At 44.4% G+C, this 12,878-nt stretch overlaps 2 protein-coding genes and 1 pseudogene across 2 annotated transcripts; all 3 read right to left on the minus strand.

Annotated features, from left to right (window-relative positions):
* Positions 1-1,239: 1,239 nt before the first annotated feature.
* LOC134006819 (E3 ubiquitin-protein ligase TRIM39-like) lies at positions 1,240-3,251 on the minus strand (annotated as a pseudogene).
* Positions 3,252-5,057: 1,806 nt separating this feature from the next.
* LOC134006934 (zinc transporter ZIP4-like) lies at positions 5,058-8,073 on the minus strand. Its single transcript, XM_062446047.1, has 3 exons — positions 8,064-8,073; positions 6,109-6,296; positions 5,058-5,443 (listed from the first exon to the last, which is right to left on the minus strand). Exons 1-3 carry the CDS (start codon positions 8,071-8,073, stop codon positions 5,315-5,317), a joined length of 327 nt encoding a protein of 108 aa, XP_062302031.1. The 3' UTR covers positions 5,058-5,314.
* On the minus strand, positions 7,739-10,345 carry LOC134006820 (E3 ubiquitin-protein ligase TRIM39-like). Its single transcript, XM_062445880.1, is given in 2 exon segments — positions 7,739-10,159; positions 10,162-10,345. Coding segments are annotated over 2 exon segments (1,584 nt in total). The 3' UTR covers positions 7,739-8,759.
* Positions 10,346-12,878: the final 2,533 nt, after the last annotated feature.

Genomic DNA, 12,878 nt, shown 5'->3' on the forward strand with positions numbered 1-12,878 from the left:
GCGAAATGAAGTTGTGTACCTGGGCAAGGCACTTCACCCTACTTGCCTCGGGGGAATGTCCCTGTACTTACTGTAAGTTGCTCTGGATAAGAGCGTCTGCTACATGACTAAATGTAATGTGAATCAAGATACCTTTTGGTAGACCCTGGTCAAACCAGAGAAGTGAGTAGAAAGAAGAGGAGACCAGGAGAGTTACATCTCTGGAATAAGAGACCACTGCACCTTTTTCTTTCCTTTTAAAAAAGTTGAGAAGGACATGTTTGAGTGAGGAACAGAAGGGTAATATTTAAGACGCCACTGGAAATTTTACCCTGCTGTTCTTCACTCATAATTGTCCTTCTCAACTTTTTTTTCTTCTCCAAAAGTTAGACCACTGCACCTTTTTCTTTCCTTTACAAATACTAACATAAGGAAAGTTTTGAGTGAGGAACAGAAGGGTTCAATTTGCAGTGGACTCTTAAACACACTGACTAAAGCAGTGAGAGAAAGCAAGAGTTTATGCTCTTCAGAGCATTTCCAACTTGAACAGAACTAGTGTGAACCTGAAACACAACTGTGTGTTTGTACATTGGCCCTGAATACAAGTACCATGTTGATTTGTGCTTTTCACTGATTGTGGTAGTGTACGAAATAGATTTGTGTAAAGGATTGAATGTGGTTTTATATGATTTTATTGCAGTTTATTGTATTAATTCACTGGGGCATTTAGGTGAAATATAAAAACATAAAATATATTACTGGAGACTGGATAATATTTCCTGTTTTAAGATTAATATTTTTTTACCAGATTTGTGTTTTTAATTGATACAAACCGTGAAAGATTGACAGGAAAGGTTGTAATAAAGAGAGAAAAGCAGGAAATGGTCCAGGCAAGACTGGAACCCTGAGCCCAGGCCTTAGTCTGTGATTCATTCTCTACCCCTGCATAAAACTGTTGTGTGTTTCTTATGTTAAATATATGGATTACCCTAAAAAACGTAAAAACACTGACCGAAGCAGTGAGAGAAAGCAAGAGTTTATGCTCTTCAGAGCATTTCAAACTTGAACAGAACTAGTGTGAATCTGAAATACAACTCTGTGTTTGTACATCGTCCCTGAATACAGTTATCATGTTGGAGGTTCTCTAAACTAAACAGACATTTTCTTAGGTGATTTGTGCTTTTCACTGATTGTTGTAGTGTACAAAATCGTTTTTTAAAAGGATTGATCGAGATTGTATATGCATTTAGATGATTTTATTTCATTTTTTCACTGGTACATTTAGGTGACATCTCATTGCCATATTTCAAAAAACCTGAAATATTACTGGATTCTGGACAGTTTTTCCTGGTTTAATATGATTATTTACCGGATGTTATGCCTTTATTTGATACAGACCGTGAAAGAGTGACAGGAAAGGTATTAAGAAAGAGAGAAAAGCAGGAAATTACCCAGGCTGGACTTGAACCCTGAGTCAAGGCCTTAGTCTGAGGTTCATGCTCTACCTTGTGAGCCACCAGGGGAGCACTGCCCCTGTGTAAAGATGTGTTATAAATGTTTGAAAATCTAAATGTACATCTACAGTTTAGACTAATATTTTGTAATCACATTTTCTTTTGAACTTCAGTATTTCCACATCTTTATTTTTCACTGTGTGACAGGAGTGATGATCAGAGGGACAGAGTTTTTACCTCCATCATTCAGACTGGGACTGAAGAGTGGATAGAGTTTCTCAGTGAAGGTGCAGCCAGTGTAAGAGCAGATATGAGACCTGGCCTCCACATCATAAAAGGAGACCAGACCCCCCTCATACTCAACAAACACCCCCACCTTCTGGGGCTTCTGTCTCAGGGAGAGGAGGACAGGGGGGTCAGCCGGAGCCCAGTACTCATCTCCATTCCTCAGCCGTACAGTCCAGCATCCATTGTTAGGAGTCACTGTGATCGTACCCTTCCTGTTGATGGACTCTCTGACCACTCCCAGATCCCATCTAGTCTTCCCCTCAACCTGCACCTAATAGTAGAACCACCCTGAGGAGAAGCCCTGCTTTCCCAGGACACGGACAGAACGATCAAACCTCTCTGGGTTGTCAGGGAGATCCTGCCTTATGTCTCCATGTCTCACTTCTTTCCCATCCTCAGACAGGATGAGTTTGGGATGTGCTGTATCAGGGTCCAGAGTCACATCCACTGCATACTGCTGAATCCTCTTCAGTTCAGTGTCAGACAGCTTCTCCATCTCTTTATTGAGTGTCTCCTGCAGCTGAGACACAGCTCTCCTCACTGCCCCCACACTCAGACCACTGATCTCAGACCAGTCCTTGGTGTGTGGAGGGGTGCTCAGGGATGGGAAGCTCTGCAGCAGGTGGAGGTGGTCCTCAGTGTGTGAGAGCTGCTCCAGCTCAGTGCTTCTCCTCTTCAGCTCAGTGATCTCCTGCTCCAGATGTTGAATCAACCCTTCAGCCTGTTTGTCTGCTGCTTTCTGCTTCTCCTCCATCACCTCAATGAGCTCAGCCTGGCTTCTCTCAATGGAGCACACCAGAGCAGTGAATACCTGAACACTGTCTGATATCTCTCTCTCTGCATCTCTCTTGCTGGTCTCTACTGAGAGTTTCATCTCCTGAACCTTCCTAGATCTTTCTTCCATCATCTGGTTCATCTCAGCCATCATCTTCCCCAGATCATTCTTTTTTGGTCTGTACTCTTCCTCTAAGGTGACAGTGTCATGGGTCTTATGTTCTGTTTTCATGCACATGAGACACACACACACGTCTGGTCAGTCCTACAGAACAGCTCCAGGGGTCTCTCATGCTTCTGACACATTCTGTCCTCCAGGTTCTCCACAGGGTCGATCAGCTTGTGTTTCTTCAAGGCTGCAACTCTCTGATGAGGCTCCAGGTGAGCCTCACAGTAAGAGGCCAGACACACCAGACAGGACTTCAGGGCCTTGAGCTTGGTACCTGTACAGTAGTCACATGACACTTCAGGTTTAGCAGGAAGCAGTTCTGGACTGATGGTAGCCTTCAGTGGCCCTGACGTCCTGAACTGAGCAGCCATTTCAGAGATGAAAGTGTTGACATAGAGATCTGGTCTTTTATCAAAAGTCATTTTACACATGGGACATTGACACAGGTCACTGTTATCCCAGTACTTGGTGATACAGGCCTTGCAGAAGTTGTGTCCACATAGAATAGAGACAGGATCAGTGAACACATCCAGACAGATAGAACACTGGAACTGATCTTCAGACTGGAGACTGCTGCAGGAAGCCATTTCTAGAATAAGACCAGAAGTGAACTTGTGAATCTTGTGAACCTATGAACTTAACAAAACTGTATAATGGTTTATTGTTGAAAATGTACTTTTATTAAATGAGCAATAGCATAGACAGAAATAGTACAATACAGAAATATTGCATATAGAAGAGCATAGTTCGATAGTATTTCGAACGTCAGTCAAGCAACAGTCTCTATTTACTATTCACATCATCATTGGATACACCTCTGTCCTGAACAAAGTTAACCCTTTCATGACTGAATTCTATCTAGTATGAACAGGAAGGCTTGTATTACTTCAAAGCTGCAAATCAGATATAACCTCAATTCCCAAAAAGTTGTAACTTTGTGTAAAAAAGATTGGGGCAATAACAGGCTGAAAAAAGTGTTACAGAAAATAAACAGCTGAAGGAACATTTAGCAACTAACTAGGTTAATTGCAAACAGGTCAGTAACGATTGGGTATAAAAAGAGTATCTTAAAGAGGCAGAGTCTCTCAGACGTAAAGATGTGCAATGGTTCACCAATCTGCCAAAACCTGCATCTACATATCGTGGAACCATTTCATAATAATGTTCCTCAACGTAAAATTGTGAAGACTTTGGACTTTGAACAACGGATCCAAAGTGGAAAAGGTCAGCTGCTTCAGGTTCTTCGGGGTGAACATCAGCAATGATCTCACCTGGTCTGCTCACACGGAAAAGGTGGTCAAAGCGGCCCGGAAACGCCTCTTCTCCTGAGGAGACTGAAGAAGTTTGGCATGGACACAGTCATCCTCACTAACTTTACAGATGCACCATAGAGTGCATACTGACTGGTTGCATCACAGTGTGGTATGGGAGCTGCACAGACAGGGACCATAAGGCCCTACATAGTGTGGTCAGGTCTGCTGAGTTCTTCATCAGCAGGAAGCTCCCAGCCCTTCAGGACACCTACCACACACGATGCCTCAGGAAAGCTGGCAGCATTCTAAGAGACTGTTACCACCCATCCTTCAGTCTTTTTACCCCGTTGACCTTCTGGCAGGCGACGCAGACTGGACTACAGTTTCTTTCCAAGGGCCATCAGGCTCCTGAATGAACCTTGATATGGACACTGTCGACACTCACACTAGTCACTTTACACACTGTCACTTCAGCTACTGGTGGCACAATCAGCAATATTGCACTAATTGTACCCTACTTGTCTCTAGGTTAGTATAGGTTATACGGTTAGTATAGGATTGTGTATTATAGGTTTAGTATACTGTATTGGTTATTATTGTGTATATTTAGGATGTTTATTCTAATATATGTTAGCTTATCATAGGTGTAACCTATGTTCTGAGTAAGTAGGGTTGGTTGTGTTATATAAAGGTGAAGGTGCAGCCGGGTTTACCTGTGAAGAAAGCCTGAGGCATCATGGGAAATGTAGTGTGAAGTGGACAGCCTAGAAGTCTGAATACCTCTCCCATGTCAGGAGACTCACCATATCTGTCTATCTAGTTGACTTTTTTTCTAATGCTGTAAATTGGATAAGGTTTAATAAAATACATAATTTGAGATACAGTAAACTTTTCCTGGAGCAGGGCTCCATCTGGTGGGCACTCCAGACAACACACTCCTACCTTGCTGACAGGAAGTAAGAATAAAGCAATCATACTCACCAGTTTTACATCACCATGACAGCATGCTCACCAGTATTTCATAATCACCATGACAGCATACTAACCAGTTTTCCATCACCATGACAGCATACTCACCAGTATCTCATCATCACCACAACCACAGCATCAATATCAACACATACTGAAGAGAAGCTTTGTATTTTGCCCTTTATTGGTGCAATGAGGCAGACACAGAAGCAGCATAATGAAGGTGTTCATCTTGGAGGTTTGACAGACTGGAGTCACATCTCTGCTATCAGGTACATCACATCAGTTATCTGTTTTACAACACAGAATTAAAACTGATGGGAGTTTATTATATTAATCTGGACAACTAGTATATTGGCTACATATGCAGAAGAGAACAGTTTCCAGAGCATGTGTGTGTGTGTGCGAGGAGTGTGTGTGTGTGTGTGTTAGAAGTGTATGCAGTCTTCGTAGAGAGACAGCAGTAGCAGTATGCTCCAGCCGGTCAGCAGTCCAACGTTCTGCAGGAAGAACATCAGCCAGGGGTGACGGCTGTCCACATGGACCATGGTGGGGAGCTGCATACACACACACACACACACACATACATACACACACACATGCATACAGATAGAGACACGCAAACATTTACACACAGAGACACACACACAATCACACAGACACACACACATTAGAGAAAGCATGATCTCCAGCTAGTGCGGTAGCAGCTACTAACAGGGTCTGTCTGTCGCCATGGTTACATGTCTGATTGTCATGGTTACATGTCTGATTGTCATGGTTGCATGTCAAATTACCATGGTTACATGCAGGGGCGGACTGGCCATCGGGGATACCGGGGGAATCCCCAGTGTCCCGACGGGGTTGGGATGGTCCGAAATACCGGCCCACTTCCATCACCAACCGGACCTCCCTCTGACATCGCTGGCACCTCCAACTATTTTCCATATTACACAGCTTGAACACGTATAACGTATAATATATAATGTTGCCTTGCCTACTCAACATTTGCGTCACTCGCTAGAAGCTCAGGGAGAAAAAGAACGATACGTGCGATGCATTGAGTGGGCAACGCGCCGTGTACTGAATGGGCCGCGCAGTGTATTGAGTGGGCCGGTCTGATAGTAACTCCCGGGCCACTTTTTTCCCCCAGTCCGTCGCTGATTACGTGGGGGGGGGGGGAAAGAGCAGCTGTTGGTACATTTTACCATGGTACCATACCCACCATATCAGCCAATCCCACATAGAGGAACATCGCGGTGGTAACCGCGGCAATCCACTGCTTGGTGGCGGCGTCGGTTGCTATGGAGAGGGCGAGGTACAGCCCCCCGAACGATGTCATGGCACAGCCCACGTTCAGCATCAGCGCCCTGCGCACCGACACACCACTCTGGAGCAGGATGGCAAAGTCCCCTGCACACACACACACATAGAACCACATAGAACCACATCACACACATGCTGTACACTTATACTATGAGGGGACGGGATGCAGAGCTGTACTGTGTAAGGATGGGATGTAGGTCTAGCTGCACTGGGTAGGGATGGGTGCAGAGCTGTACTGTGTAAGGATGGGATGTAGGTCTAGCTGCACTGGGTAGGGATGGGTGCAGGGCTGTACTGTGTGAGGATGGGATGTAGGTCTAGCTGCACTGGGTAGGGATGGGTGCAGGGCTGTACTGTGTAAGGATGGGATGTAGGTCTAGCTGCACTGGGTAGGGATGGGTGCAGAGCTGTACTGTGTGAGGATGGGATGTATGTCTAGCTGCACTGGGAGGGGAAGGGAGGGAGGAGAGGTCAGTGAGGACAGCAGAGTATAAAGTTGATCTCATGTCAGATTAAGTTACACAATCTACAGTACATACCAACAGCTGAACGTGGCTGCTCCAATAAGGGCCCAGTATACTAGTTCATTCAAGACACTCACATGTTGATTTAACAATTTATTCCAATGTAAATATGTTTATCTTTGGAGGTGTGGATCTATCCAAAGGGAAACACTCTGGTTCGGAGCATGGCTAGAATAGCACAAGTTAATACAAGAACAAGGCAGGATACAAATACAATGTCCAAATCCAGGAAAATGTACTGCACGTTTAACAGTCAAAAGGCTTCACAGAGCACTAACAACGCCCTGCAGTGACGATACAGCAGACAGGAGGAGCTGGAGATGGTGGAAGGTGAAAGCAACATTGCACATGATGCACATAGCAGCACATGATGTGTGAGTGTGTGTGTCTGGCTCTGTGAGTGCGTGCAGTATTTAAGGGCCCTGGAGGAGAAGGTCTAGACATGAAATGAGCACACCAGCAGTTGTTGTGAGTGGGGAAAATCTTGAATTGTCCTTCTACCTCACTTTTTCAATGTTCTCATCCTTGCAGGGGGGTACTCCAGAAAGCAGGTTATGCAACATAACCGGGTAAGTTAACTCCTCATCTGACAGCCAGCGTTGTAGCAACATTGCCTGTAAGTTGCTGCAACATTGTGTGTCAGCTGGAGCGTTAACTTACCTGGTTATGTTGTAACACCTGCTTTCTGGAAAAGCCTCCTGATTTCTGTTGTTGAGCCCGGTTATGTTTGCACTATGGGTAGGAATACACACTCTCGCACATACAGTACACATTAACACTTGCACACACATTCTGATCATGGATTATATATGATTCTTTCTCTTGAGGTATTGCCACTGTTTGTTTTAGTGTTTTGCTCAACTCCTCCCACTGTTTCTATGAGGTTTGGAAGTCAAATTTGTAAATGTTTTTCATGCTTAGTATGGAGCAAACACATCTATAAAATATCAGTAAACGATGTAGCCATAAATTACAGCAATGACTTGCTTTATTGAGACTCTTCATACTTAGAATATGGTGTGTATTTAGATCAGGTTAAAAGTAAAGTTATTAAACGTTAGTTTGTGTTTTTATTTAATGCTGGTCTCAGATCAGTTACAGCTGGTGTAAATGCTGGTCTCAGATCAGTTACATATGGTGTTAATGCTGGTCTCAGATCAGTTACAGCTGGTGTAAATGCTGGTCTCAGATCAGTTACATATAGTGTTAATGCTGGTCTCAGATCAGTTACAGCTGGTGTTAATGCTGGTCTCAGATCAGTTACAGTTGATCTTAATGCTGGTCAAAAATCAGTTACAGCTGGGCTTAATGCTGGTCTCAGATCAGTTACAGCTGGTCATAATGCTGTCAACTAGATATTCATATCTGACCTGTTGAGTGTGTTTCTTATGTTAAATATATGGATTACCCTAAAAAACGTAAAAACACTGACTGAAGCAGTGAGATTAAGCAAGATCTTATGCTCTTAAGAGCATTTCACACTTGAACAGAACCAGTGTGAACCTGAAATACAACTGTGTGTTGTATATCGTCCCTGAATACAGGCATCATGTTGGAGGTTCTCTAAACTAAACAGACATTCTCAAAGGTGATTTGTGCTTTTCACTGATTGTGGTAGTGTACAAAATTGTTTTTTTTAAAGGATTGAATAAGGTTTTATATGCATTTATTGCATTTTAGGTCATTTTATTTCATTTGTTCACTGGTACATTTACGTGACATCTCATTGCCATTTATGCCTTTATTTGATACAGACTGTGAAAGATTGACAGGACAGGTAGTAAGAAAGAGAGAAAAGCAGGAAATGACCCAGGCTGGACTCGAACCCCGAGTCAAGGCCTCAGTCTGAGGTTCATGCTCTACCTTGTGAGCCACCAGGGGAGCACTGCCCCTCTATAAAGATTTGTTATAAATGTTTGAAAATCTAAATGACTTTGTCTCCAGCATACTCACAACAATTTTGTGTAGATTCATATTTTGTAATCACATTTTCTTTTGAACTCCAGCATTTCCACATCTTGATTTGTCACTGTGTGACAGGAGTGATGATCAGAGGGGCAGAGTTTTCACCTCCATCATTCAGACAGGGACTGAAGAGTGGATAGAGTTTCTCAGTGAAGGTGCAGCCAGTGAAAGAGTAGATATGAGACCTGGCCTCCACATCATAAAAGGAGACCAGACCCTCCTCATAGTCCACAAACACTCCCACATTCTGGGGCTTCTGTCTCAGGGAGAGGAGGACAGGGGGGCCAGGCAGACCCCAGTACTCATCTCCACTCCTCAGACATATAGTCCAGTATCCATTGTTAGGCCTCAGTTTCACATTCCCCTTCCTGTTGATGGACTCTCTGACCACTCCCACTGTCCACTCAGTCTTCCCCTCAACCTGCACCTCATAGTAGAACCTCCCTGAGGAGAAGCCCTGCTTTCCCAGGACATTGACACAATGATCAAACCTCTCTGGGTTGTCAGGCAGATCCTGCCTTATGTCTCCATATCTCACTTGTTTCCCATCCTCAGACAGGATGATTTTGGGATGTGCTGTATCAGGGTCCAGAGTCACATCCACTGCATACTGCTGAATCCTCTTCAGTTCAGTGTCAGACAACTTCTCCATCTCTTCATTGAGTGTCTCCTGCAGCTGAGACACAGCTCTCCTCACTGCCCCCACACTCAGACCACTGTGGACACTGATCTCAGACCAGTCCTTGGTGTGTGCAGGGGTGCTCAGGGATGGGAAGCTCTGCAGCAGGTGGAGGTGGTCCTCAGTGTGTGAGAGCTGCTCCAGCTCAGTGCTTCTCCTCTTCAGCTCAGTGATCTCCTGCTCCAGATCTTGAATCAACCCTTCAGCCTGTTTCTCTGCTGCTTTCTGCTTCTCCTCCATCACCTCAATGAGCTCAGCCTGGCTTCTCTCAATGGAGCGCACCAGAGAAGTGAAGACCTCAACACTGTCTGATATCTCTCTCTCTGCATCTCTCTTGCTGGTCTCTACTGAGAGTTTGACCCCCTGAACCTTCTTAGATCTTTCTTCCGTCATCTGCTTCATCTCAGCCATCATCTTCCCCAGATCATTCTTTTTTGGTCTGTACTCTTCCTCTAAAGTGACAGTGTCATGGGTCTTATGGTCTGTTCTCGTGCACATGAGACAAACACACATCTGGTCAGTCCTACAGAACAGCTCCAGGGGTCTCTCATGCTTCTGACACATCCTGCCCTCCAGGTTCTCCACAGGGTCGATCAACTTGTGTTTCTTCAAGGCTGCAACTCTCTGATGAGGCTCCAGGTGAGTCTCACAGTAAGAGGCCAGACACACCAAACAGGACTTCAGGGCCTTGAGCTTGGTACCAGTACAGATGTCACATGACACTTCTCCAGATCTGGCTGGTCGTAGGTATTGGCTGTTGGGTTTATTTTTCACTGCCTTGCAGGTCTCCTATAGAATTTCTCCTTGCACATGGGACATTGACACAGGTCACTGTTGTCCCAGTACTTGGTGATACAGGCCTTGCAGAAGTTGTGTCCACATGGAATAGAGACAGGATCAGTGAACACATCCAGACATATAGAACAGAGGAACTGATCTTCAGACTGGAGACTGCTGCAGGAAGCCATTTCTGCTCTGGAGAGAGAGATCAAAAGTGAAACCATGAAACTGAGCTGAGTCAGGGAGTCATTTGTTTCGTGATAGTTTGAGATTTTGAATAGTTCAAGAAACAGTGACAAGTACAGTCATGTTGATTTTATTCACACTTATGATTCACATTACTACACTGTATGCCTTAACATGAGCATACTTTTATGACAAAATAAATATAATATATATTATATTTAATAATAATAATACTGTCAAGTATTATTATTATTATTATTAACGCCCACATCATATGCATCAATCCTTGTCATTTAGACTACTCACCTGTGTTTTAGTCTTGATGTTCTGTCTAACTGCTGGATACTTTTAGAAACAGATTCTTGTTTTGTGCGTCTGTTCAGTGCTTCGATACTGTAAGTCTGTCCACTTCAGTTTCACTTCAGTGAGTTGAGTTAACAATGCTCCTCCTACCTAGTTCTGCTTTTAGAATAACGACGTTCCTTTTACTGACTAGACCAGTAATAACTGAATGTATAGGGGGGTGATCAGTGAGCACTATATACAGAGATAAAGAGTGAGATAGAGAGAGAGAGATTATCTGCTCATCTCATGTTCTCATCCTTGCAGGGGGGTACTCCAGAAAGCAGGTTATGCGACATAACCGGGTAAGTTAACTCCTCATCTGACAGCCAGCGTTGTAGCAACATTGCCTGTAAGTTGCTGCAACATTGTGTGTCAGCTGGAGCGTTAACTTACCTGGTTATGTTGTAACACCTGCTTTCTGGAAAAGCCTCCTGGTTTCTGTTGTTGAGCCCGGTTATGTTTGCACTATGGGTGTGGACACACACACACGCACATACAGTACACATTAACACTTGCACACACATTCTGATCATTGATTATATATGATTCTTTCTCTCTTGAGGTATTGCCATTGTTTTTTTTGTTTTTTGCTCAACTCCTCCCACTGTTTCTATGAGGTTTGGAAGTCAAATTTGTAAATGTTTTTCATGCTTAGGATGGAGCAAATACATCTATAAAATATCAGTAAACAATGTAGCCATAAATTACAGCAATGACTTGCATCAATGAGGCTGGAAAAAGTAAGTGTTACTGAAAATAAACAACTGGAGCAACATTTAGCAACTAACTAGGTTAATTGCAAACAGGTCAGTAACATGATTGGGCATAAAAAGAGTATCTTAGAGAGGCAGAGTCTCTCAGAAGTAAAGATGGGCAAAGGTTCACCAATCTGCCAAAACCTGCATCTACATATCGTGGAACCATTTCAGAATAATGTTCTTAAACGTAAAATTGTGAAGACTTTGAATATCTCATCATCTACAGTACATAATATAACAAAATAGTTCTGAGAATCTGGAGAAATTTCTGTGTAAGGGAGAAGGGGGAAAATAAATACTGCTTGCCTGTGATCTTCAGGCACTCAGGCGGCACTGCATCAAAAACAGCCATGATTCTATAATGGAAATCATTGCATGGGCTCAGAAACACCTCGAGAACTCAATGTCTGTGAACATCGATGATGTCGTCCCCAAGAAGGTTGTCCGGTCCGTCCCCAATCAGAAGCCCTGGGTTGGTGCCGCGGTCCGGGCCAACCTGAGAGCCCGGTCTGTCGCCTTTAACTCTGGGGACCCTGATCAGTACAGCAAGGCTAGATACGACCTTCTGAAGGCCATCAAAGCAGCGAAAAGGGCTTAAAGGGCCAAGGTGGAGTCCAGCTACCATGGCTCTGACCCTGACTCTGAGGGAGAGGCTACAGTGAGACCCAGTCCTCTGGCCTACTGCCAGACGAGCTGAATGCCTTCTACGCTCGCTTTGAGAGGGACAGTGACCCCCCTGCAGTGGAGCTACCTGAAGGCCTAGCCAGTGGTGAGCCTACACTAACTGTAGCTGAGCTGAGGCATTGCTTCAAAAATATCAACCCTCGCAAGGCACCTGGCCCAGACGGCATATCAGGTAGGGCCCTCAGGGGCTGCGCTAACCAGCTAGCAGGGGTCTTCAGTGACATCTTCAACCTCTCCCTCAGCCTGTCTGTACTCCCCACCTGCTTCAAGAGGACCACCATCCCTGTGCCCAAGAACACCAAGGTCACCTGCATGAACGACTATCGCCCGATAGCACTGACCTCTGTCATCATGAAGTACTTCGAGCGGCTAGTCAAATCATTCATCTGCTCCTCGCTGCCCCTGTTAGAAAAGTTAAAAATGTAACTGTTATCCTGTAATAAGAATGATTCTGTGTTGAGCATTCCTTGTCAGTAGAGAGCCCTCTCCCAACATGAACTCTGGGTAACACTAGGCTTACGTAAACAAACTGACCTAGGCTGACCATTATCTTACTAGAGGTACAATAAATGTGTTAACCTTATCTGTGCTGAGTGAATCATATGGTCAAGCCTAGGGTCAGAGAACTCTGTAAATTTCCACGCACACACGCGTGCCAGGTCTATGCAAGGGAGCCAATGAAGAAGAGCCATGGGACATTTGTATGCCTTTGTTTTAACCGATGACTGTCGAGCGGTTCTGTTTAAAT

The sequence above is a fragment of the Osmerus eperlanus genome, chromosome 20, assembly GCF_963692335.1.
Source record: "Osmerus eperlanus chromosome 20, fOsmEpe2.1, whole genome shotgun sequence".
Taxonomy (NCBI): Eukaryota; Metazoa; Chordata; class Actinopteri; order Osmeriformes; family Osmeridae; genus Osmerus; species Osmerus eperlanus.

What these genes read in the sequence shown, in the direction of transcription:
- LOC134006934 (XM_062446047.1), bottom strand. An exon ending in ATGTGGGATTGGCTGATATG is followed by an intron (nt 5,444 to 6,108) that starts GTGGGTATGGTA and finishes GTGTGTATGCAG; the next exon opens with CTCCCCACCATGGTCCATGT.